Source organism: Monodelphis domestica, chromosome 4, assembly GCF_027887165.1.
Source record: "Monodelphis domestica isolate mMonDom1 chromosome 4, mMonDom1.pri, whole genome shotgun sequence".
NCBI lineage: Eukaryota > Metazoa > Chordata > Mammalia > Didelphimorphia > Didelphidae > Monodelphis > Monodelphis domestica.
The window spans coordinates 207,815,827-207,842,636 of record NC_077230.1 but is presented as its reverse complement, the minus strand read 5'-3'; the positions used below and the strand labels follow the sequence as shown (position 1 = coordinate 207,842,636).

Sequence of the window (26,810 nt, the reverse complement as noted above, 5' to 3'; positions counted from 1 at the left end):
AGTACAATGTTAAATAATAGAGGTGATAATGGGCATCCTTGTTTCACTCCTGATATTATTGGGAATTCTTCTAATTTATCTGCATTGCAGATGATACTTGCTGACAGTTTTAGATATATACTGTTTATTATTCTTAGGAAAGGCCCTTCTATTCCTATACTTTCTAGTGTTTTCAATAGGAATGAGTGTTGTATTGTCAAAAGCTTTTTCTGCATCTGTTGAGGTAATTATGTGGTTTTTATTGGTTTTCTTATTGATATGGTCAATTATGTTACTGGTTTTCCTAATATTGAATATATTATATTAATATATTAATATCCTTGTATTCCTGGTATAAATCCCACCTGATCATAATGAATAACCCTTTTGAGCACTTGCTGGAGTCTTTTTGCTAGTATTCTATTTAAGATTTTTTTGCATCTATGTTCATTAGGGAGATTGGTCTATAGTTTTATTTCTCTGTTTTTGACCTGCCTGGCTTTGGAATTAGTACCATGTTTGTGTCATAAAAGGAATTTAGTAGAACTCCTTCTTTACTTATTATTAGGTAGTCTATTTCTTTTTCTGCTAATCTAGGCAATTTATGTTTTTGTAAATATTTTCCCATATCACCTAGATTGCCATATAATTGGGCAAAATAGTTTTTAATTTCCTCTTCATTATAGGTGACGTCTCCCTTTCCATCTTGGATACTACTAATTTGGTTTTCTTCTTTCCTTTTTTAACTTAGATTGACCAGTACTTTGTCTATTTTGTTTGTTTTTTTCAAAGTACCAGCTTCTAGTCTTATTTTTTAATTCAATAGTTCTTTTACTTTCAATTTTATTAATTTCTCCTTTAATTTTTAGGTTTTATAATTTAGTTTTCAACTGTGGATTTTTAATTTGTTCACTTTCAAATTTTTTAATTTGCATGCCCAATTTAGTGACCTCTGCCCTCCCTAAATTGTTAATATACAAACTCAAGGATATACATTTCCCCCTGAGTACTGCTTTGGCTGCATACCATAGATTTTGAAAGAATATCTCATCATTGTCATTTTCTTCAATGAAATTATTCATTGTTTCTAGGATTTGTTCTTTTAACTAAACTATTCTGGAGAATAACATTATTTCATTTCCAATTAATTTTTGATTTGGCTCTCCATATACTCTTACTAATTATTATTTTTATTGGATTATGATCTGAAAATTTGCATTTATTATTTATGCTCTTTTTCAATTGTTTTCCATGGTTTTTTATGCCTTAGTACATGGTCAATCTTTGTGAATATACCTTGTGCTACTGAAAAGGTATATTCCTTTTTGTCCCTATTTATTTTTCTCCATATATCTGTTGACCCTAAATTTTCTAAGATTTCATTCACTTCTTTTACCTGTTTGTTATTTATTTTTTGGTTTGATTTATCTAGATCTGATAGAGGAAGGTTCAGGTCTCCCACTAGTATAATTTTATTTATTTCCTACTATTTATTTCCTACTTCAACTCCTCTAATTTCTCCTTTGGAAATTTGGATGCTATACCATTTGGTGCATACATGTTCATTTCTGGTATTTCCTCATTGTCTATACTGCCTTTTATCTGGATGTAATTACCTTCCCTATTTCATTTAATCAGATCTGTTTTTACTTTGACTTTGTCAGATATCATGATTGCAACTCCTGCCTTCTTTTCTCAGTTGAGGCCCAATAGATTTTGCTCCAGCCTTTGACCCTCATCCTGTGTATGTCTACCTTCCTCATGTGTGTTTCTTGTAGACAACATATGGTAGGATTTTGGTTTCTGTATTAGAGGATACTAATGGAAGATGAGGGGGGAAGTAAATAGATGTTACTTCAGGAAACAGGTTGAGTTGAGGGGAATGAATTCAGAGAAACACCCCTCCTTGTTCTCCCTGTTAGTCAGCCAAATGGAATCTCTGTCTACCAGATGGTGAGTCAGCCCCTCCCCCAATTTTCCCTTTAGAATATTTTAATTCTCCCTCCTACTATGAAGTTAAAGACAGCTTCTTAAATGAAAAGGTCTAATTTATTCTCTTTTGGGAAGGAGGGAAAAGGGAAATTTAACAGGAGAAAGGGAAAGAGGTTTCCCCAAACTATAATTTCCCTATCTATGATAGAAAGCTTCATTTCAGTCTTTTCTATTCAGTTGAGATCTTCAATGGGTAAGACTTTCAATTCAGCCAATTCAACAATCCAAACAGTTTTTGAAACAAAGTAAATTTTCTTATCTCAATGAACTATAACATGTTATAAGTAAAAGTTCTTATAAACAATATCAATCCCTAAGGTAACTATGTAATTTAACTTATCATAGATAATATCAATCTGTCCCTGATCTATTTCAAGTCTCAAATTCCCTAGCTAATTTTGCCCTATGTGTGTTAGATATTAGTAAATTTTAGTATCCTAACATATTTTGTTAGTATATTAGTTCATTAGTATTTTAGAAATGTACATGGTTCTGTCTGTACAAATTTTACATATGTACATTATGTATATTAATTTTCATAAGAATTCTCAGAATTCATTCAGGCAAGAATTTTTTGTGTAGCTTCATATCTGCCTGAGTCCTGCAGAACTCAAAAATATGTCAATATGAATTATGTGTGTGTTCTAATTATGATTTATACATACTTACCCCTTCCATGAGTCATCTTCATTTTGTGCTTATATATGACTCTATATGTATGTATCTATGTGTGAAGTTAACATGTATGATGAATTCTTATGTGACCCCTTTGCCATCAGTCCTAGATTTCAAATTCTTTCTGTGTCCTTGGTGTTGATCATAGGAACATACATGTTTTAGGTTTTTCATCTGTACAGGTTATACATGTTGTCTGTCATCTCACTTTGATTGGAATTCCATGTTCTTTAACATACTGGAACATGCATGTGTGTAAGATCATTGTATGCCTGTGTGTAAGATTGATTTTATTCCTGTTTGTATATGCATGGAAGTAAGTTTGAATTCTTCATGTGTGCCTGTCAGTCTTCTGTGGTTTGACTCTTCATGAGTGGATGTATATTTTTCACTTTGTGATAATCTTCATGTGTGGATGTATGTAATATGTTTTACTAATTAAATGTTAAGTATGTCTTATAGTTTGAAATGTGTTATTATCTTTTATCATTTGATGTTTAGTTTTCGTGTTTTTTTTTTATTTCATGGAGATTTGGCTTCATGAGATGTCAATATTGGGAGATTGTTTTGACCTTTGAATTTTTTCTTAGAAATAGAATTTTTTCTTTACTCTTTGGTTTATATTTTCTTATTGGTATAGATAGAAATCATACACATTGTAATGTATTTTGGCAGAGATGTGTTATCCTTGTTAATTAACCTTGTTTCATTATTATTATTGTTATTATTAGCAGAGATCTTTTCTTTTGGAGCTATTTTTCTTATTACTTGGGACTATTTCATCATTGTTTTGCAGTGCTTATGTTCTGTCTCATCTTGTACTCTCATGTCTCTCATTTGTGGGGAGTATTAAAGTTATTGTTGTGTTGCAGTGCTTTCATTTTGTTATTCTGCTTTTACTCTCATATAGTGATTTCCATTTATAGGGACAATTTGAGATATTGTTAGGGCTATTGTCAGTACTTCAGATTCTATCATGCATTTTCTTTAGGATGTTTCTTCTAACTCCTCTACATTGCTGGTAATATCATGGAAATAGTATTGTTTTACATATTGTGGCCATACTATTGTTTCTTGTGAGATGCTTGAAACTATTAGGTAATATTTTCATGGTGTACCCTCCCTCTCTTCCTCTCCCGGTAGAGATTTGTTTTTAGGTGGAGGTTGAGAGATATGGGTAAGCTGTTTCAGTTTTAAAATCTGTTAAGATGGTATTAGATAACAGATTCATCCAATGTGGTTGTAAGATGCTCCAATAGCATCCTAGATGCTTCCCATCTTCCATTACTGGGGTGTTTGTACTTGTCATACTTACGAAGTTATGGTTTTGTCACTATGTTCTTAGGGGTTTTCCTGATTTGATTAAATTTCTTAGTTGTTCTTCTGTCAGATTTTATACCTAGTACTAGTCTGGGTTCTCATAAGGTTTTGTGTTGTATGTTATCCTATGGAACTCAAACTAATTCTGGTTTCAACCCTTCTCAGTAGATGTTATTTGTCATGTTATGATGTTGAAGTTAGAGAATAGATGTGAAATTGTATATTTATCTCTCCACCAGTTTGTTCTTTAGTATATTTCTTCACATTCATAATCACTGTCTGTGTAGGTAAGGTAATTAAAAAACATGCTAGATGTTTCTCCTTCATCATTACTGTCCCCTTCAAGGGCAAATTTCTTTACAAATTCTTCATAACTATTAACTCCAGCAATAGCAATCATTTCTTCTATTGATAGTTTCTTTTGTCCCACATTACATCATCATCAGAATCATATTCATAAGATCGTTTGTTCTGGATCTAGGTGTTCACTTTGCCAAACACGTTTCTAATCCACTCTGCTATTTGCTTTTGTTTTATGGATGCATTCATCCCATTCATGTTCAGAGTTATTATCGCCACCTCTGTATTCCCCAACATTTTGTTATCCTCTCCTAGTTCTGCCCTTTCTTCTTTCACTATATCCTTTTAAACCAGTGGTTTGCTTTTAGGGGGATTGATTAATCCCCCTAATCCCCACCCTTATTATACTTCCCATTCTGCCCCCTCCGTTTTTGTTCCTTTCCTACTATTTTTTTAGGGTCGATTAAGTTCCCTCTCCCCTCTCTTTCCTTTCCTTTTTGTACTCCCTGCCCCCTTCCCCCTCCCCCTTAGTTTTCCCCTTGTTACTTTCCCTGTAGGGTAAGATAGAATTCAATACCCCAATGAATCTAGATGCTTCTTCCCTCTCAGAATTGATTCTACTGAGAGTAAGCTTTAAGTATTACCTATTAGCACTCTCTTCCTCTCCTTATAATAGTGTTCTTTCCCTCCTCTTCCAATGCTCCTCTTTGTGTAATATAGATCCTCCTATTTATCTTATTCCTTCAAGTTTCTCTTGGTGCCATCTTCTATTCCCCCCTTTTCTTTTTTGCGTATCATCTTAGACCACTTATTACCCCAATCTCTATCTATGAATGATTCTTCTAATTACTATAATAGTGGTTATAATTTTTGAGAGTTACAAATAACATTTCCCCATGTATTAATATAAATAATTTGATCTTATTGAAGCCCTTAAAGAAGAAAATTTAAATAAAAACAATTTTTTTCTTTCCCCTCTCTTTGTTATTTACCTTTTTATGTTTGTCTTGATTTTTGTGTTTGGATATCAAACTTCACGCTTAATTCTCATCTTTTCTTTCCAAATACTTGGAAATCTTTTATTTTGCTGAATGCCCATACTTTCCCTTGGAAGTATATATTCAGTTTTGATGGGTAGATGATCCTTGGTTGAAGGCCCAGTTCTCTTGCCTTTCTGAATATCATATTCCAATCCTTGTAGTCCTATAGTGTGAAAGGTACAAGATCTTCTTTAATCCTGATTGATGCTCCTTGATATCTGAATTATCTCTTTTTGGCTTCTTGTAAATTCTCTCCTTAGCTTGGAAGCTCTTGAATTTGGCAGTTATATTCCTGGGGGTTGTCTTTTGAGGATTTAGTGTAGAGGGTGTTCAATGAACTCTTTCAACGTCTATTTTGCCCTCTTGTTCAAGAACACCAGGGCAGTTTTCTTGGATAATTTTTTGTAGTTTGATGTCAAGATTTCTGTTTATTTCTGGGTTTTCAGGTAGACCAATGATTCTCGAATTGTCTTTTCTCAATCTGTTTTCCAAATCATTCATTTTCTCAATGAGACATTTAATGTTTCCTTCTATTTTGTCAGTCTTTTGACTTTGCTTTATTAATTCTTGCTGTTTTGCGAAATCATTGGCTTCCAGTTGCCCAGTTCTAGTCTTTAAAGACTGATTTTCCACTATAATCTTTTGATTTCCTGCTATAATCTTTTGATTTTCCTTTTTGGTTTGGTTTATCCTGCTTTTCATGTCATCTAGCTGTTTAATTTTGGTCTCAAATTGGGAGTTCCTGTATTTTTTTGGGGTGGGGGGAGTTCCTGTCCTTTAAACTGTTATTTTCTTTTCCTACTTTTCTTGCCAAAACTCTTCCATCTTTCTCATGAGCTCCGATTTAAATTCTTCGAGAGCTTGTGGTCAATTTCCATTTTGGGAAGGTTTGGATGCATTTACTTCTTTGTCATTTTCTGCTATTTCCTCTGTAGTCTGGATTTTTTCTCTATAAAAATTATCCAGGGTCAATGCCTTCTTCTTGTTCTTCTTGGTGTTTGGAAGGTGTTTTTCCTGGGCATTTTTAACCATCACTAAGCTGGTTTTTCCTTCCCTTTCCAATCAGAAATCTGAGTGAGGAGGGCAGGCTCTCTGTGTATGGAGCTAAGGAGTGTGGTTTTTGCCTGAGGACACCTTTTGAGTCTCCCTAGCTTCTACTATGTGCCTGCCTTCTCTGTGCTATCTCTGTGCCCAAGGTCTTCAGCCTGCTGGGGTCTCAAGTCTAGGTGCTCTCAGGGGGGTAGGTCCTTGGTGGTCTTAGTGAGCTGCCAAGGACCTAGAGATGTCCTCCTGCTCGCTCACTGATTCTAGAGTTCTGACTCTGACCATAGGTGGGGTCGAGGAGGGTCGATCAGCTCGTGTTTTGGTGGAAGCTATTTCACCCCCTTATGATGTGGAAATACCCAAGTCCCACATACCTTCAGTGCTGCACCCTACTGTGGAATTCCTTTGTTCATATGAATTTGGTTCTTTTGGCCTTTTGAAGTAGTCTATATCGGTAGGTGAAAAGGAAGAGTCCTGCATCTAGACTGCAGTCATGTTAACCTGGAAGTCAAGAAGTCCAGTTTTTAAAGCTGTCATACAAACTAAAAAAAAACAAAAACCACAAATTATTTTACTTTTTGGAAAAGTTACTACAGGGTTCTTTAAGAGGTGAGTGCTCTCAATGCTTTTAATATTAGTCATTTGGCATATATTTATTAAACATCTACTATGTTCCAGGTACTACTAAGTGCTGAGGGTACAAAAAAGAAAAAGAAAGTCTTGGCCATCGAGGAGCTCAAAATCTAATTGGGGAAGACAGTATATAAAAGGAAGCTGAAAAGCAGGGTAAAGGGGAAGGTACCCAGTGAGAGTGCATGGTGAAGTCCAGTCCAAGGAGTACAACTGGTAGTAAATGAAGAGATGGATGGCTTTCCTGGGCATCTTATCTAAATAGAGACTTTGGGAGGAGTTCTTTTTGTGCCACCCTCCATTTCTTGAATCAGAGGGGCAGAAGTACTCAGAGTTCTGATGAGGTGTGAGTACCAAAACTGATGCAGTTTCACAGCATGATAAGTTTCCTAATAATGAGGTTTCCTAGAGGCATAATCATGATGGGTTTCAGTCCAAGGAGTTCAGCTAGTGGGGCAGGGGGAGTAATTTTATGAAATATTTAACTTCTGCACGATTTTTCTGGGATATATCTTTTGTATAAATCCTGGTCCATCTATGATGCTCTCACTTTTCTTTAAGCAATTGGGGTATTTTTCTCATTCAGAAGACATTTTCCTGTGCCTAAGCTCTTCTTCTAACATAGCAGATTATATTTATTACTATTGGTGGCAATAAGTTTTGTTTCCCATTTGAACTACCCCCACATATGCAAGATAAGACAATCCTTTATCCTCATGTCCTCCTGACAAAGACAGAGATAAAACAGCTTCTGTTTCTAATGCTAGTATCAGATGTTACAGTACTAGTAGAACTGTTAGTTACAATCAGTGACTTTCAGTAACTCATCTTCATCTCCTCATATTGTCAGATTTGACTGAAATATTGAATAACAATAATACTAACTAGCTTTGGTTTCTTCTGAAAGCTGCCTTTTCATATCCTTTGATCATTTGTTTATTGGAGAATGACTACTGCTATAAAATTTTTTGATATTACTTCATTGTATCTCATATCTTTTAGCAAAATATGGTTTCTTTGATTATCTCTTTTAATTAGTCTATTTTTGCTTTTTCTTTGTCTTAAGATCATGATTACCACCCCTGCCTTTTTTTTCAGTTAAAGCATAATATATTCTGCTTCATCCCTTTATTTGAACCATGTATGTCTTTCTGTTTCAAGTATTCTTGTAAACAATATGTGCTGCATATATAGAAATAAATATGTGGCAAATGTGACTATGCCCTTAAATTAAAATAAGGAAAAAAAGTTCTCCTTTCAAGTTAGTATCAGTTTTCCCATGTAGTTTATGAACACAGAAGAAATGTTTCCATTACTATATTTGTTTCAATTACTGAAAAGAAGATCTCTGTAAAGTGCTGCTTAGGAAGCTAGATATAATTCTTAATAATACCTATGAAGACTGATTGCTGCTCTCCTTTTTTATCTTGTGAAAGGAAATGGCTTAGTAAGACGGGGGCTAGGGAGTAAGAGGCTATGGGGAATAAGCAAAGATAGATGATATGATTTCTTCTTGCTTAGTTTCTCTTTTACCCTCCCGGACTCCTCCCAAGTCATATTTGTTGTATGGGAATGTGCCTTCCTATATGGAGGAATAATTAAATAAATTAAATGATTGATTCAGTAAGAGTAAGTAGCATCTAACTCATTATATTGTTTGTTATTAAAAGTTTTGTTTTAATTTTACATTTTTTTCTGTAAGATTTCAATTTTCCCCTAATTTTTAAAAAACTTTAGTTGACTATGCTGGAGGAAGATTTGTTGGCCCTGAAATCTCCATCAAAAGAAAATGTGGCAGAAGTCTTGGATTCTTACCATAAAAAGGTAATCCAATCGATAGTTTTAATCTCAAATTTTAATTTAAAAAGAACTCTACTAAGATTGTCATATACCTATAATAATAGTCATTCTCATATGAGTTTTAAGCTATGGGAGAGAAAGACAGAGAGACTGAGACAGAAGGAGAAAAATTATACTCTGCAGATCAGTTGTGACTCTTTGCTTGAGGGCTCAGAGTTCTAGATTGTATTAGAGCCAAGATTACATCCAATTTTCCTTTCTTAGAGAAGAGTTACCTAGTGTCAGGCCCTGGGAACTTGACAGAATAGTAAGAAGAGTTAAATTTGTTCTGCTTGGCTCTATAGGACAGAATTGAGAACCATGGATGGATTCCATGAGGAGAGAGATCTGAGTTTGGGTTCAAAGTAAAGAAGGACTTAATAAAAGTACTGTCCAAACAGGTATGTTCTGCCTGTAGGAGTAGTATGTTCCTCATCATGGAAGTCTTTACAAGGAGGCTGTGTAGCCATTTGTTATTGATGCTACATAAATAATTCATACTTAGGTATGGCCTGGATTAGATATCCTTGAAGGTCCTTTCTATCTTTGATAATCTATAGAATGTAAACATCATCCTAACAAAGTTTGTCACAATTTAGCTTCTTCAGCTCTTCTTTTACAAGTGAACAGTTTATAATGTACAACTCATGGTATGGTTTGAAATGAATAGTACATTGTTTTGGAGGCTCCAGTTCAGAAACTTGGATTCTTGTTTATTTAAATTTTCATGAACAAGATGACATGGTCAAAAGAAAAATCATAGAGCCTAAAATGGATTCATAATATATGAAATTTTACTCTAGCAATGTACCCTGTAGTGGACATTTATCTTATGATAAAGTATATTCCAATATTACAGTGCTTTCCTTAGAGGTTATTTGAATCTACATTCTTTCACATAAGCCCAAAAGTTAGCACCAAGAATGATACATGAGTAGATTTGTTAATATTTTGTAAATGTTGATACATATGTCTAAAATAATTTCTATATCAAGGCACATTTGACATTCTGAAATGAGACAATCAATGTAAAGGGTTTTGTAAACCTTAAAGTGCTACATAAATTATTAACCTTATGTAACACTATGAATTTTGAACACATTAGTAAATTTTGCATATTCATCTGCCATTGTCGATGTAATTTGACCAAATATTTTAATGTGTTATCACCTATATTTTATTATCTATCATTATTAGATCTATAATACACTAATTATTAGTATTAAGTTTGTCATTGTCATAGAAGTTTTGAAATTTTCACATTATATGAGTTCCTTCAATTAACCAAGATATAATTTTTGTCATCTCTTTTATGCAGTGTGAAGTTAATCAAGATAAACCTTTTGTACTTGAGGAACACATGAATAATATTAACAGGTATTTTTTCAGATCTCCAATACTTTTCTTTTTCTTATTTATTTGATCATTTATCTATTCATTTTCTCATTTATTTGTAGCATTTGTTTGTTTAGAGCAGAGACTTAAAAATTGATTTTTTTTTGGATTCCAAATTCTCATCCTCCCCTTTCCCCTTTACCTTCCTATTGAGAAGGCAAGAAAAAAATGACCTATTATGTATACATATATATGCATAATTTATAGTCACACAAAACAAATTTCCATATTAGAAATGGCTCACCCTTCTCCCCCCAAAAAAAGCAAATAAAAGAAAGAGAAAAAATTGTGTCCCCATCTGTACACTTGAGTTCATCAGTTCTTTTTCTAGAGGTAGATAGCATATTTTATCATGAGTCCTTTGGCATTGTGGTAGATCATTGTTTTTGTTTTTTAAACTCTTACCTTCCATCTTAGAATCAATACTCTGTATTGGTTTCAAGGCAGAAGAAGAATGGTAAGAGATAGGCAATGGGGGTTAAGTGACTTGCTCAGGGTCACACAGCTATAGGTTATTATTTTAATCAGAATATTAAATCTTTTACAACCGATTATCTTTACAATATTGCTGTTACTGTTTACATCATCTTTTTGGTTCTGTTAGCTTCACTTTATATCAGTTCATACATATCTTCCCAGAGTTTTCTGAAACCCTCTTCATTAATATTAACAAGTATTTGGCAACAATCCCTGGGTATCTTATATACCTGTGGGAAAAAATATCTTGAATTTTTTAACAATGAAGTGATATGAAGTTAAGAAGCCACACAGTAATTATATAATGCATGTGATTTTAATTTAAATAACAGCTTGTTTTTATTTTCACTCATCTTTGAAAGTGGTTATTTTGTTTCTCCAGGAGAGTAACAGTGATTGGAACAGAGAAGCAGGAATACTAGGGTCATATTTTAGGACAAGGTACTTTGACATAAGAGGAGTGGTAAAAGTGGTTATAGAGAGATCAAAAAGGAAAATTTCTGTGAACTAATAAATCCTTTAGAGTCCTTTGTTCAAGTGTCAAGCAAAATATTTTATGTAGTTAAATGATGAAAATAAAAGAATAGGACAGAGAAAAAGCCAAATAATAGCAGAATATGTTAACAACTATAGACTTTTGAAAAGTGTTTGTTTTCACCTCTGAGAATACTAACACATCTATTAACTTAGAACAGAGTATTGAGTGGACATAGACTTGGCATTGGAGTCTGATAGACTGAGTGAGGTTCATGCCTCTGCCTCTGACATAGGCTGGCTTTGTAATTCTGAGCAAGTCATTTAACCACAATGTGACCCAGGTAACCCTTTAAGATCATTGCACTGCTTTGATAGAGGGAATTTCTCAGAAGGTGGGAGAACACCTTTATCGGTAAAATCAGAGTCTAGTCCTGTAGCCCTGAAAAACCACAACCAAAAAACAACTTGGAAATAATCATAGCAAGTAAAATAAGAAGAAAATAAAGCAAAGGAAAATTTAGGTTTAATTTCTCATTAGTTAAAGTTGGTTACATATTGTTTCCCAGAGGATATAGTCTATTTTTAAATGGGGTTGGAAAAATTATATTTTTACTGTAGAGAGAAATCAGTCACTAATTGGTGATATAATAAATTTTCCTCTCTATAGCTGGTTTTCAGCAAGCACTGTGGAACAAATCATTAAGCATTTGGAAGATGATGGTTCACCTTTTGCACTTGAGCAATTGAAGGTAATGTATGCATATCATCAATGAAATGTTGTAAACACTATAGTTATATCCTCAAAAAGCCTCTGAATTATATACTTTCTTATCATTTCACTCTCCTTTGTGGATCCTGGGTGAGAGAGCCTCTGATCATTTCTGCAAAACTCTTGGGAACCCAGGTTCCTCGTTTAATTGCTGGATGATAAGGAAAAATTCATGTAGATGAGGAGAGGTAGAGAGTAGGAGGTCTCACCTTTGGTATTTTCCATGTTCCATAGGACAGACAAGAAATGAGAAAAGAATTAGGGAAAAAACAAATAATGTGTGGCAATTGTGGCATTTAACTGGAGAACCTGATGGAATGTTGGATTATGGAATGTGGAACAGATGAATTGAAACATTTTAACTGAGGTAGATTTGATAGGGAAGTGTAACTAAAGAAAAATAAGCAAAAGGGACCAAATTTCAATTTGGAAGCTGTCATCAACAATTTTGCAACAAATGGTTATTTGGCAAATGTTGTACTTGTTTTTAGTGACAGTAATGAACTTTGGATATAATCACTTCTTATGAAGAATAATGACTTTAAAATATATTTGTGCTAGACTAATATATTCATTTTTGTAGCATATTTTAGTTTCATGCTTTGAGTTGTGTTGACAAATTGTTAATTATAATTTATTTTATGGCTTGTGCAAATCATTCTAATTACTTTGTAGTTCCGACTTGTATTCCATCTGTAGCCTACAATCTTGGATAAATAATTGTACATGTGTTAGTGTTAGGTACATTCTGATCCTTTCTTTAGTATGATCCTCATTTAATAATGGTTTTACGGTTCATTTAAATGGAAGAACATCTACTTTTATATAACTGACCACACACTGTGTATTTATCCTGCACAAATCTGCCTAAATTAAGTTGGAATGTCACAATATTTCTGGCATTTCAATAGAAGAGAGTGGGAATATATTTCCTTGTACTATAACAAAAATATTTGGATTAAAGGTTTTCTTTTTTCATTTTTGAAGTCATTAAATATGCTAATATTTCAGCTGCCCCAGAATTTTTGTATGTAAGTTCAAAAAACACCTGTGAAAATACAAAAAATGTCATTGTTGCTTCTACACTTTTGAGAGGGAATCCTCAAGTTAAAGCTGCTGCTCTAATTGTGGATGCTTATTTTTAGTTAAATCTGTCTCTTAGTCATTGTATCAGACTAAGATTTATTGAGTGTCTCTTCTCTTTCCAGAGCACTGTACTAGCTATTTTAATTATTGCTTATGCAGAAACAGTGAACACGTAAGCAATTCAACTAGTAATTTCATTTAAAAACAGTTAAGCCTGTTTTTATATAGAACATATGATAGAACATATGAAATCACTTAAAATTGAACAGATAATAACCTATTTTTAAAATTGGACTTTTAAGCTTTACAAAGTGCTTTTCTCAAAATAATCCCTTCAGAAAAATAGCACAGATTTATTACCCCCATTTTGAGGCTGAAGACACTAAGGTTTAGAGAAGCTAAAATGCTTTTTAAAGTTCACTTAGCTGATAAATGGCAGGCCTGAGGCTTGAACCCAAATATTCTATTGCTGATCTACAAATACATTTGATACAACAGATCAGGCCAGCCTTAAAGTGTAGAGAATGTATGGTGGGACTTTTTAGTGTTTTGGTGTCCTTCATTAAGAGAAACAAAAATTAGAAAGCTACTAGATAGTCAAGACAGAAAGAGATGGGGCAGTAGAAAGCATGTTGGATTTGAAGTCAGATGACTTTGGGCCAATCCCAAGTCTGCTTCTTATGTGACCTAGGTCTCATTTTCTTTGTCAGTAATGTAAAGGGATTGGATTAGATGAACTGTACAATCTTTCACCTCTGACTCTTTGAACCTATTCCCGATATGCTTTTATTCACCCATTTTATTCTTTTTTTTTCTTTTTATTTAAGTATTTTTCCATGGTTACATGATTCATGTTCTTTCCCTCCCCTTTTCACTCCCCCCTCCTAGAGCCAACAAGTAATTCCACTGGGTTATACATGTATCAATGCCAATTTCCATATTATTCATTTTTTAAATAATCTTTTAAAAACCTAAACCCCACATCCAATACCCATATAAACAAGTGAAAAATCAAATGTTTTTCTTCTGCATTTCTGCTCCCACAGTTCCTTCTCTCAATGTGGATAGTGTTCTTCCTCATAAATCCCTTGGGATTGTCCTGGGTCATTGCATCACTATCAGTAGCAAAGTCAAAGACATATATATGATCGTCCCACAATGTTTCAGTCTCTGTGTATGATATTCTCCTGGTTCTCCTCATTTCATTCTGCATCTGGAGATCTTTCCAGCTCGTATGGAAATCAAGCAGTTTATTGTTCTTTATAGCACAATAGTATTCTATCACCATCATATACCACAATTTGTATTATCTCTTTGGGGTACAAACCTAGTAGGGGTGTTATTAGATCAAAGGGTATGTGTTCTTTTAAAGCCCTTTGGGTATAATTCCAAATTGCCTTCCAGAATTATTCACCTATTTTAAAAATATAATGAGTTAAGGTCAGCTCCTGATAAAAGAAGGGCACTAACTATTGTAAGAATTAAAATAGTTGAGGCCATAAACTGTAGTGATTAAAATAGTGGAAGACTTAAATTGTAGTAGATATGAGTGGATGAGTAAATTGTGACCACAGAAAATATGTTTTCACTATAGTGTCTTGTTTCAAATCAAATATAACGTGGTCGCCAGGGAAATATTCCCAATTATGAAATATACCCAAGTCAACTGGGTTTTATAGAGATTTTAATTAATTAATACAATGAGGAATTAAAGAGAGAGAGAATAAGAAAGGAATAAGTACGAAGGGCCTTAACCCAACATGGCCTAGACCTTAGTCTTAAGAGAGAGATTAGTCAGTCCTTAATCACTCACCACAAGATCTGTCCAAGCAAGAATATAGACACCAGTTCAGCCAGCCATCCTTCTCCAGAGAGGGGTTCTTCTGACTGTCCTCAAGAGACTGCCCCAAAAGCCTGTTTCCAGAGCTCTCTCCCAACAGCCTCCTTAGAGACTGGTCTCCTCAACAGCCTCCTTAGAGACTGTTTCCTCTTTTTCAGATTTCTCATCTCCTTATATAGGGAATTTTCTCCTATGTCACTCTCCCCTAAGTTCTCCCATCTACCAATCACAGTAGATGTTTTTCAAAGGACAGCCCATTCTTAGTTCACACCTAAGAAGGTGTAAATTTTTGAGTAATTCACACCAGGAAAGCTCTGAGTAAGTTTCTCAGCTCTTTGTTCCTTGTAAATTCACAAGTTGCTTGACCTTTATAGGTACTTATCTTAAGAACTTTTTGCCTTATTATAAGTATGGGTTTAAGTACTTTTCATTGTTCAGAAAAGAATTTACAACTTTATCTTCCCCTAGGGCAGACTTAAGTAGGTGAAGTAGAGTTCTCACATTCCTGATCTAAGTAAAGTTCACTGCCCAAATGGGGAATGGTCTTAATCCAATCTTATGAAGTAGGGTCTGGGAATTTTTAAGGTTAACACTATATCATCTACTGCTCTTAAATAATGGTAGGAAACTACCTAGTGCAGAGATGAAATAAATTCCCATTAAGTCCTCCTGGTTTGTATTATAGCCTAGCCCCACGTTGGCAAAAGGCATGGCATATGTGCCCTGGTGGCCCTTCCCCCTCTCCACCATACCTGGGGGCAGTGTTCATATGCCCCTCCCCTCTGCCCTGGAGCCCAATGCAAGCACTTACTCCCTCTGCTCTCGGGTAATTTGGGGGGCTCACAGGCAACTTGAAGTTCCAGTTTAGGTACGTGATCTCTAAAAGGTTTTCCAGTGCTGTCCTAGCCTTTAGAATCAGAGTTCCTTTTCAGGCAGATTAAATTACAGAGGCACACAAAAAAACCTCTTTGAAAAAAATAAACCTTTGGGGGCAGCTGAGTAGCTCAATGGATTGAGAGTCAGGCCTAGAGGCAGGAGGTCCTAGGTTCAAATCTGGCCTCAGACACTTCCCAGCTGTGTGACCCTGGGCAAGTCACTTGACCCCCATTGCCTAGCCCTTACCACTCTTCTGCCTTGGAGCCAATACAGTACTGACTCCAAGACAGAAGGTAAGGGTTTAAAAAAAATAAGCCCTTGAATAAAAAGTAGTTAATTTGTATCTCTGAAGAGGTATTATACAAAGTCCTAGGAGATTACAATACTTTTAGAAATTTCTTCTTTCTTTCCAGTGTGAGATTTAGGAATTTATTTGATTTTCAATGTAGATGTATGTGTGTATGTATGTATGTATGTATGTATGTGTACACACACACACACATTCTCCCCCCCCTCCCCCAGCAATTGTACAATCTTATTTTTCTGATAGAATGGAAGTTAAGCAACTTGAGGTCAGAGGCCATTTATTTTTGTCTTTGTATTCCTAATGCCCAACACTGTACTTGGCACATTAGGGGGCTTAATAAATCATTGTGAAATGAACGAATGTGAATACATAAACAGAAATCTCCTCTGCATTTCCAGTTATTAGTCATCTGGCTTTTACTTGAATATATCTCTACCAAAGGGGATTTTAATTCTATTTCTTCATTGGTGAAGGTTCATTAATAATCCCAATTGTTAAGAAGAATTTTCTTCTCTTGAACTAAAATCTGCAACTTTTCAACTTCTACCCATTTCTCCTAGCTGTGGTTTTTTGGGCTAATGAGAATAAGTCTAATCTCTCTTCCATATGATAGTTCATTCATTCAGAGACTGGATTTATGTCTCTGTTTCATGTTATATATCCCCAGTTCTGTCTATCAGTTCTTTTATAGTATTGTCTTGAGCCTCCTCACCATGCTGGCCACTCTCCTGGAGAGGTTCTATTGTCCCATCAATTACCTTCCTTCTAAAATCTGGTATCGAGAAATGGGCAGAGTACTTGAATACTCATGGAATAATAGTAATGCAGAGCAGGACTATTAGAACTATTGCCTCCTTTGCCTTGGATGCTATGTCTTAATGCAATTTAGGATAACATTTTTGGGAGGTTGTCACCATAGACTCATTTGAGTGAAGTTTGCACTAACAGGATCTTTCTCAAGCAATCTATAGTATAGCCAGACCTCTTCTTTCTTTTACTTGTTAAGCTTTTTTTTTTGTTCAAGAACATATATTCCTATTGGATTTCATCTTATATAGTTATGGGTCATTGTTTTACCCTATTCGAGTCATTTTGGATCCTGATTTATCTATTTTTAGCTATCCCTCTCAACATTATGGCATCTGCAGATTTGGTGAGCATTCCATCTATGCCTTCACCTAAGTCATCAGTAGGAATATAGCACAGGGACAAGGACAAGTTCCTGTGGTCCTCTAGGAAAGTCACTAGACCTTTCTACATCCTACACCATTCTTTGGATCTTTACCTTTTATAGCCTACAGACTCCATCATCGCTTTATAAAAAATGAGGTCATTTGCCTTTCTATAATACTACAACATGGTCCATGTTCTTCACAGTCTTTTAGAGACCACTAAAGGTGTTTTGGCATTCACATTTACCTGTTCTTTTAGTTCCTTAGGATAGAGTTCATCTGGGCCTGCTTACTTGAACTTGCTGAAGGAAGGTAAGTTCAGAGGTGTAACCAGAGCCCACTCAGGGTTTGTGTTAGCATTCTCACCTCCATGGAGTACATTTACTCCTCAGAGTTCTACCTCTGTACTTCACAGTCCTCCACTGGCCTGTACTGAACAGTGTGAGACTGCTCCCATGTTTGGCCTCTCCTTCATGATCTCATCACTGTGATACCACTGTGATACCTTTCAGCTTTTCCTCCTCAAGTATTTGAGGAGGTACAGGTGGGTCTCTCTGGAGGTGGAGAGGCACCTGTTCTTCCAGAGCAAAGGTGCCTCTGGCTGGACTGTCCTCTGTGCCATTATTGCTTCTCTTCTCCTTCATGGAACTGGGTTCTCTTCCTTCCTTAGTTCTTTGTGGTGCTATTGTGACCTCCAACTACCTTCTGTATTATTTCTGGTTCTGCCCCAGGTGAAATAAAAAATTGTTTTTAAACCCTTATCTAATGTCTTATAATCAAAACTACAATCAATACTAAGGCAGAAGATCACTAAGGCCTAGGCAATAGAGGTTACATGACTTGCCTGGGGTCATACAGATAGGAAATGTCCAAGTTCAGAATCAAACCCAGGTCCTCTTGACTCTAGGCCTGTTCTTTACCCACTGAGTTACCTGGCTGCCCCAAGGTAAAATAATTTCCAGTTATGCCTTTTTGTAAATTATCTCTTACTAATTCCTTACTTGTCTTATGCTTTAATTCCTTATTCACTTTTCATGTTCTATCCTAATGTTCATTATCCTTGGAAAAGAAAATATAAGCTGAATGACTAGTTTTGCCTTCTCTCTCTTATCTATCCCATATAGTAATACTATTCCACTTTGATTCTTCTAACATAACTAAAAGACTACTTCCATTGTCCTTAGCATTTATTGCTATCCTCAGTTCTTCCTTAGCTTTAGAGCTCCTGACATCCCTACAAGACTATTACTCTGTGTTCCTCTTTTATTAGCTGATCCTGCTGCTACCTTCTAAACATGACTTCTAAAAAGGAGTTCTTTTTATATCTATATTGAGCTCGTTAGATATATTACCATTTCTTCTTTTTCAGAATAGTTTAATTCTTTTAAGAATTTCAGTCCTAAACACAGAAGAAAAACAACTGCTTGATTACATCGGTCGAGGGAATATGACTCTAAATGAACATCCCAGTGCAAACATCAACAACATGGAAATAGGTTCTGATCAAGGACACATATAAAACCCAGTGGAATTGCACATCACCTATGGGAAGGGGTGGGGGGAGGGGAGAGAGGGAAAGAATATGATTCTTGTAACCAAGGAATAATGTTCTAAATTGAACAGATAAATTAATTTTAAAAAAGAATTTCAGTCCTGAGAGATTCCTGTCCTTCATGATTTGGCTTCTTCTGTAGAACACTTGACCTCTGGCTCCTACTTTTCCTTTTTCTGAAATTTTAAAATCTATTTTCTCAAAATATAGGTTGTCAGATTATGTTTTGCTCTCCTCTGTCTCTGTTATGAATTCTAAGATGGAGTGGCCATGTGTCCCTAGTCTTTCTGTCATTTCTGCTTCAGCAGTCAATTTCTTCTTATTGATGAGGTTTATGTTCAGAATGGCAGTTGCCTTCTTTGCCTCCTCTATTTCTTTGAAGCATAAATTGTGAATCAGTACAATTCAAAGATATATCTGCTTATTCTGCGTTTGGTAGAAAGCCCCAGCAAGATGTGATTGAAATCGCTCCTATCAATATTCTTATATCACCTTTCTGTATCATCTTTCTGTGCAAAGTTTGTGAACTATTTCCCAAGTCGCTTATCTGTCCAGTTGCCCTGTAACAATTTCCTCCCATTGTATTACTTTTTTTCACCCTTATCTGATCTGCACTTAAATGATCTCTACTATGTTTCTCCCTAAAGAATCTCTAGCTTTTTTCTTTTTCTAAAAAAAAATTATTGATATCTTTTGTTTTTATATTATCTACTTTTCCCCAATTCCTGCTTTCCCTCCTCCAGAATCATCTTTTATAACAAAGAATTTTTTAAAAGTTCAGCAAAATTAACCAGCATAATTAAAAAGGCTGACATCTTTATGTTCTATACCCATATTCCCTGTTTCTGAAGAGAATCTGACTTTCTTGATATATAACACATGTATACATGAATATACATGTATACACTATATTACCAATATAATGTAATATTGGCCACCTTTAGAACTTTTCCTTTGTTTGGAATAAGGCATAATTTTTCATAGCTTCATTCTACTCAAGCATCCCACCCTACCAAGTCTCAGTGGTCTTACCAAGTCTTAGACTTAAGAGATCAAATTTTCTGCATTGAAACTTAGGTTGTAGGAAGGTTTTTACAGGTGAGGAGGGGCTAAATACACTAATGTCAGGAAAATAGGAGTGCTAAGTATAAGATCATGATGCATGTCTATCAGAGAGAAAATTTACCAATAAAGTGGAAAGAGATCTTAGACTTAATTGAAAGTGGCTTAATGTCATTACAGAATGAGAGTTGCAATAGCTCTGAGCTGATCAGGGTATATTGGGAATACTGTGTTCAGCTATGGGGGACACATTTTAGGAAGGCTATTTATTGTTAGTGAATGTTGGCAGAAGATGACAACCATGATGGCTAGAAAGACTAGAAACCATGAAAGAAACTGGGGATGTTTGGTTTGGAGTGGAGGATATTTGTTGAGACATGATAACTGTTTCCAAAGTTTTTAAGGGCTTTCATACAAAATTAAGATTAGTTTTTCTAAAAGTGCCTATTAATCTTGATTGGGGATTACTATAAATAAGAACAATTCCATTTAATAGCAATTTTAGAAGACTTAATGAATCTCTAGGAAAAGGATAATTATGAGGTAAACTTAAGCTAAAATACAGCAGTTAAGGAGCCTGGTATAGAATGTAGCTCCAGGTTGTTGATAGTTAGCTATATTTTCAGAGAAAGAAATAGAAAATTTAATTATCTGTTTAAAATTATTTTACCTCTATTCACTTACACTTGGTTATATCTCATGGAACCTTCTAAATATCATTAAATAGGAGCCCTTATATTAGAATGCTATCTTTTCTATTTATTTAAATAGTAATAACCTTTTTATAGCATGAGGAAGACACATTTAACATGAAATAATAATTCAAGAGAAATAAGTGCTTACTTTGTGTGTTATATAATGAACACTCCTTGAGGAAAAGAACTTTTTTTCATTTTCATCTTTATATTCTCAGTATCTGGCACACAGTTGGTTGATCTATATCACAGGTTAAATAATGGCATGCTTCACTCTGAAGTGCCTTGGATAAAATGGGAGAAAGAATAATTGTTTAAATGAAGAGTACTTTTGTGATCTTTAAGGAAAAAATAGCCTTTTTGTAACCCCCTCCAAAAAGGGCAAAAGCAAAATTTCATAGTTCATAAAGCAGTATTTTTCAATGGATTGGCTTTTGTTTTCTCCTATTAGTCTTTAACTTATACTAGGTATCAGTCTGAATGTATAACATAATTATGTATTTATATATGTGGATGCATATAGAATTATAGATTTTTGTTACATTCATATGCAACTATATATATATGCAATGTCTGAGAATGATTTTTCATTTGATACTTTGTAACTATTCTGAATTCATATGAAAATGTGCTTAATTATAATTTTTTTTTAAACCCTTACCTTCCATCTTGGAGTCAATACTGTGTATTGGCTCCAAGGCAGAAGAGTGGTAAGGGCTAGGCAATAGGGGTCAAGTGACTTGCCCAGGGTCACACAGCTGGGAAGTGCCTGAGGTCAGATTTGAACCTAGGACCTCCCGTCTCTAGGCCTGGCTCTCAATCCACTGAGCTACCCAGCTGCCCCATTAATTATAATTTGTTGAATGTAATGGAAAAATATTAAAACTTTGAGAACTAAAAGGCCATTGCATTGACTTATATTGCTGGGGCTAAATTTAAATTGCAGCTATATGTAGTAACAATCAGAATCCCAAATGTACAGTTTTCTTTTCAGGACCTTTTAGGATCCATAATGATAATTTTCTGAATAATTAATGCTACATTAAATAAATTTCTCTAAAGCTGTATTGGTGAGCTTATGGCACACATGCCAGAGGGGGCTGCTCCCCTTCCCCTCTCCACTGTGCCTGAGGACTTTTCTCACATCACCTGCCCCTCTGCCCAGCATCCCAATGGGAGCACTTCTTCCCTCCCCTGTCTGGGGTAAGGGAGTGGCTCACATGGGCATGAGGCACAAGTTTGGGCACTTGGTCCCTAAAAGGTTTGCCATAACTGCTCTAAAGGAACTATAGTGATCCTCCAACCTTTTGGATTCAGCTGTAAAAGTCTCTGGTAAGGATATGGTGGAATTTTGGAAATATAGTAGAATGAGAGATCAGATAAGAACTCAACCTGATTAGGTTTCCTTCTTCATGAATAGATTAAAATGACCTGAAATATAAAGAAAACATAAAAAACTAGATAATCAAAGATCCATAAAATAATTTTTCAAAATTAGTCAAGTACCATATTTTTTAGTTAAATTTATTTCAGTTAATGAAAATCTTTCTCTCCAATCTCCCGCCCCTTCCCACATTGAGCAATAAACAAAAAAAAAATCCTTGTAATAAATATGAAGTCAAGAAAAATTAATTCTTGCTTTTTCCATGTCTAAAATAAATAGTTGTCTCAGTACATACTTGGAGTCTATCACCTCTATGTAGAGGAAATCATATTAGAGATTTCCACAATAAGAATAAAGTATAAAGACCCCACCCTAAAACAACAAGCAGAGGGAAAACTCTAATATGATGGACAAATGTTATGTTATTCAAAGATCACTAAGAGAATTTACCCCCCAGCAAGGTAAGTTTGATCAGCAACTAAAAGTCCACAAATGGACTTTGGGTAGAAGGGAGAAAGTGTTCAATAAATAAATAGTATTCAATATACTTAACAAAATGATGGGAAAAAAAGTAAAAGGCGAATCTGGAGAAATTACTTAATTATGGGAATCACAAATGTTGAACTAATGGTACATAAGGTATTAAAAGTGATACTGTGGTCTAAGTAAGCAAAGGAGGATAAGTATTCAAGACAACCCCAAGACCCCCAAATATTATTGAACTGGACTGGAAATATAAAAAGATTGTATTATTAACTCTAGAAGGTGTCTCTCTATTTCTGTCTCTCTGTCACTCATTATACATCTATATCTATTGTAATGTAGGGAACAAGGAACAAGGAACAAGGATGATGGAGGGAGAGAGGGAATGGGGTTATGAGGGTGAAGAGATTGTTTTTCCCCTCTCTTCCTTTTGGGGGAAGATAGCCAAGTCATGTCTCCTTGAAAAGAGGTAGTATGTCTCCTCAGAGAATGGTTCTGGGAGATGGAGGACAAGAGACTAGATGGGAAAGCCTTAGTAAAATGACACAATGCCCCCCTTGAGGTCCAGTCTATTCTTGAGAGGCAAGATGAATTCCTATGCCTCTGTTTTCTTCAGGGACACCAACTGTCAGTTGCCTTCAGAATCTTGGGGCTACACCACTGCCAATGAAAGATGTCAGTTCCTTGGGGCTGGCAGTGTTATATCAGATCCAGAAGTTAACCCCCCCCCTTTTTGGGGAGAGGTGTGACCCTCCCCAAATTTCCAATCCCCTTACTATTGTTAGAAACAGGCCCAGACCTAAATTTAGAGTAATAGGTGATTTATTTGGGTTCAAACAAGGAAGGAGTGATAAGGGTATCAATCAGGGAAAAGGGTAAACAGGAAACCCTATAACTTGTCCCCTTTGGCAAATTGGCCCTCCAGAGTCTAGGGTTTCAAGGCTTCCCCATCTTGATCCCTCTTCTTGCCAACTGCCTATTGGTCCCTACTCCTAAGCTAATTAACTTGTATACAGGAGTCCAGGAACAGATAAGGGAGATAGATAGAGAGGGAGAGCCTTGAAAGGGATCTCTGTGGACAGCTCTCTTCAGAGTCCCAGTCCACAATATCCACTGATGGCTTTTGATTGCTGTTACTGAGAGTTGGGTGAGAGGTATCTAGGAGTTAAAAAAGAGACAGTTGATCTCCAGAGAGACAGGCTTCTTCCTCACCTAGGAGATCTACCTCTTCCCTCAGGTTGGACCTCTCAGCTTCTGATTCTCTCTTGGAATTTTCAGTTTTTTCTTCTTGCTCCTCCCCTACTCCCTCTTCAGTTAGTCTCTGTCAGAGACTGCTCTCTCGGCTCAAAGTGGACTATCTCTCCTCCTACCTTACACTATCTAGCTTTCTATTCATCTCTCTATCCACCATTTATCTGCCTGTCTATGTGTCCATTTATTTCTCTCTTTGTCTACTTGTCCATCCATCCATCCATCCATCCATCCATCCATCCATCCATCCATCCATCCATTATCCATCCATCCATCCATCTATCTATCTATCTATCTATCTATCTATCTATCTATCTATCTATCTATCTATCTATCTCTACCTACCTATCTATCTGTATATTTATTTCTCCCTAATTTAACCTAAAAGTTTTCAAGTTATATAGGGGTTAAGACCCTAATCTACTTCCCATTCATAGTTTTAGTTTCTTCATTTCTCATTATGCTACAGTATCTCCCCTCTCACTGTCTATAGATTCGTCTCTGAGAATTCCATACCAATACTGTTTAACTCTTGACATTTTAAAATAATAACTGAAAATGCCTGAATTAGCTTCTAAGGTGCCAGAGGACATAGCTTTGGATATTAAATCTAGAATAGTACTGTCCATATTTGGATGTTTAGTAAGTGTGATTTGATGGTGAAATCTCATTTTATAGCTGAGAAAATAAAAATCTCAAGAGAAGTAATTTTCTAAGGTCTCATAGTAATGGGTAGAGAGAAGACTACATTTTTGTCTCTAGACTGTTCAGTGTTCTTTCTATAAAATCACTTAAGTTGATTTATAAGATGATATTTATTATTTGAAATTATTATTCAAAAAATCAAATGAAATAATATAGATAAAACATTGAAAATTATAAAGTATTCTTCAACTATTGTTAAAAAATTATTAGAAGTCCTTACAGTTACCTAGTTGATAGAATTTGATTCAAAGATTTAAGTCTGCTGCCTATCACTATACCCCATTTTCCATTTGTTAAGGAGACACTTATATGCACAAAACCTATGTATAATATTTAATATTCTTTCATATTGTATGGAGAGATCATTCTCAAAGAAAGTATTTTAATTCTTAGGATTAAGATTTTCTTTCTTTTGTCAGGTTTCAGAATACATTCAAGGTTTCTGATTAGAGGAAGAGGTCTTGGAATTTGGCTATTGAAAAGGGTCTTAGCATGGCAGAGCCACATCAGATTAGATTATGAGAACTAGTGATAAAACTGTATTGAGAAAGGAATTGGGTTCTTTGGTGTAGGGAGAAAAGAAAGAATTTTAAAGTGAGGAAAAAATAGAGGAAATCTTGGGAAAGAAGAGATCATTGACTTTGAAGAGTGGGGAGAGTCAGTATTATCCCAGAGCAACAGAGAACAAGAACAGCCCAACATGGGGCAGATGAGCACAGTATTATTAAGTAAAGACTTGTGTATTGTGAAAAGGTTTAAGTCATGACCAGTTATTAGTTCTTCCAAATCAGTGTGGTTAGCTAAGACATTCAGGTGCTTCTAGAACTTATCAAATATAAAGAACTAAATGTTATTTCAGAATACATTTGTGAAAAAAAGAGTTGAGTTGAGAATAGGGTAGTATCTGGATCACAGCACTTGACAGATATTGTTCTTTATAAGTCTGCAGCAAGGTTAAGTGATCAGAGGCTATGCATTGTTGATGATAATAATTTGTGGCCTCTATGCTGAGCATATAATGCTATCTTTTGAATGAGAGTAAATTGTTTAGTATCTACCTCTTCTAGTTACAATACCTAAAATGTCCTCAATTTGATTCATACTTATGTTTTCAGAAAATTTTATTGTAGTTTATTAGCTGTTGAGTTAAATTAGTTATTAATTAGTTATCTAGTATAATTAGAAGCAGAGATCAATACCAGAGAAAGGATTTTTTCCTTCTTCCCTTTAAGGCATGGCAAGGGGATAAATCTTTGTGGGCACTTTAAGGAGATTTGCATTGGGAAGGCAGTTGAGAATTCCTGGCCACTCTCTCGAGACTTTTCTCTGAGACTATCTGTTAGTAATTTCAGTGAAAGTTAACTTTGAGAAGTTGAAAGAACATCTGTGAGACTGGAAAGTGTTTGTTTGGTGTAAGCTGTTCTGAAGAGGGAAACAGCTGCCAGTGGAGGGCTCTGTTGGCTCTCACTGGAACAGCCTGACGAACAGAATCCCTGCTGGGGGAGTTAAGAGAGAAAAAGGCTATTATTGATTTCTGTCACATCCAACAGTTAACTGAGGCAACTTGTGAATTTTGATAAATATTTTAAGGAGGTTAATAATATTTGGAGTTCATATATTAGAATAAGTTTAGATAGAAGTGGATCTTAGACAGTTGAGAATAGTTGTAAGGAGGTTCACCCTTGGGGAACAAGAAGCAAATCTGTGAGGATTTAGAAGGGGGAGTCTTCATCTAGAATATTAGTATTAGAATAATACATTTCCTGCTTTATCTCTACCTTCTTTATCCTGTCCCTGTCTATCCTCATAGTTATAAATAAATAAGTGTTGGATTAAGCTGTATCCAGCCAATTCAGCCACCTTCTACAACTAGGTTACCCTAACAGCTCAAACCTATGTATACCACCTGATAAGGATCAACCAGCTATCAATATAAAACCTAAACAAGATAAAAATACCCATAACATAGCTTAAAATAGATTGTTCAAAATTAAGGGATAGGAAGAGGATGCTCTTTACTTCATCAGAAACAATCAATTTCCTATAGTGACATTTAGCTAACTTAATTTAAAAACATTAAAACTATTTCTTGGTTTTTAAGCAGTGTGGTATAGTAGAAAGAATGCTGAATCTGGGCCCAAATCCCAACTTACTACCTGTGGAACATTGGACAAGTCACTCGCTTTCATCCATAGTTTTTTTTTTTGTTTGTTTGTTTTTGCTCTTTGGAAGACTTCAGATTGTATTTCATTTCTATTTGTAATAATGCAGACTCATGACGTAGACACGAGGATATTAACCAGACTTTTGATATGAAAATACTGAGGAATCTAGGAGGATCATATAAATGCCATATTGTAGCACCACTAAAGGGTTGAGCTACTTCACTGGGCTCACTGGTAGAGAAAATCCTAACCAAATGCCAGCGGTTGATTTTCACCAAACCCTTTTGTATTATGA

General features: G+C 35.2%; 1 protein-coding gene and 1 long non-coding RNA gene across 6 annotated transcripts in view; one reads left to right on the top strand and one right to left on the bottom strand.

The window, feature by feature from the left end:
- The window catches only part of LOC103098797 (uncharacterized), a 46,146-nt gene extending 21,841 nt beyond the window's left edge, over window positions 1–24,305 (bottom strand). The window contains exons 1-4 of one of the 3 annotated variants that reach the window (XR_008911273.1): window positions 23,607–24,305; window positions 21,832–21,958; window positions 20,676–20,811; window positions 6,725–6,851 (exon numbers count right to left, since the gene is read on the bottom strand). This is a non-coding gene — a long non-coding RNA (uncharacterized LOC103098797). Of the gene's footprint in view, window positions 1–6,724; window positions 6,852–16,306; window positions 17,941–20,675; window positions 20,812–21,831; window positions 21,959–23,606 lie in introns of those variants that run through there. The other 2 variants (XR_008911274.1, XR_467754.3) reach the window with 2 other exon arrangements.
- The window catches only part of HIBCH (3-hydroxyisobutyryl-CoA hydrolase), a 123,632-nt gene that overhangs the window by 84,235 nt on the left and 12,587 nt on the right, over window positions 1–26,810 (top strand). For all 3 annotated transcript variants that reach the window (XM_056794126.1, XM_007494508.3, XM_007494507.3), the window contains 3 exons: window positions 8,718–8,804; window positions 10,138–10,196; window positions 11,836–11,917. In XM_056794126.1, the coding sequence (XP_056650104.1) occupies window positions 8,718–8,804; window positions 10,138–10,196; window positions 11,836–11,917 (228 nt within the window). The remainder of the gene's footprint in view (window positions 1–8,717; window positions 8,805–10,137; window positions 10,197–11,835; window positions 11,918–26,810) is intronic.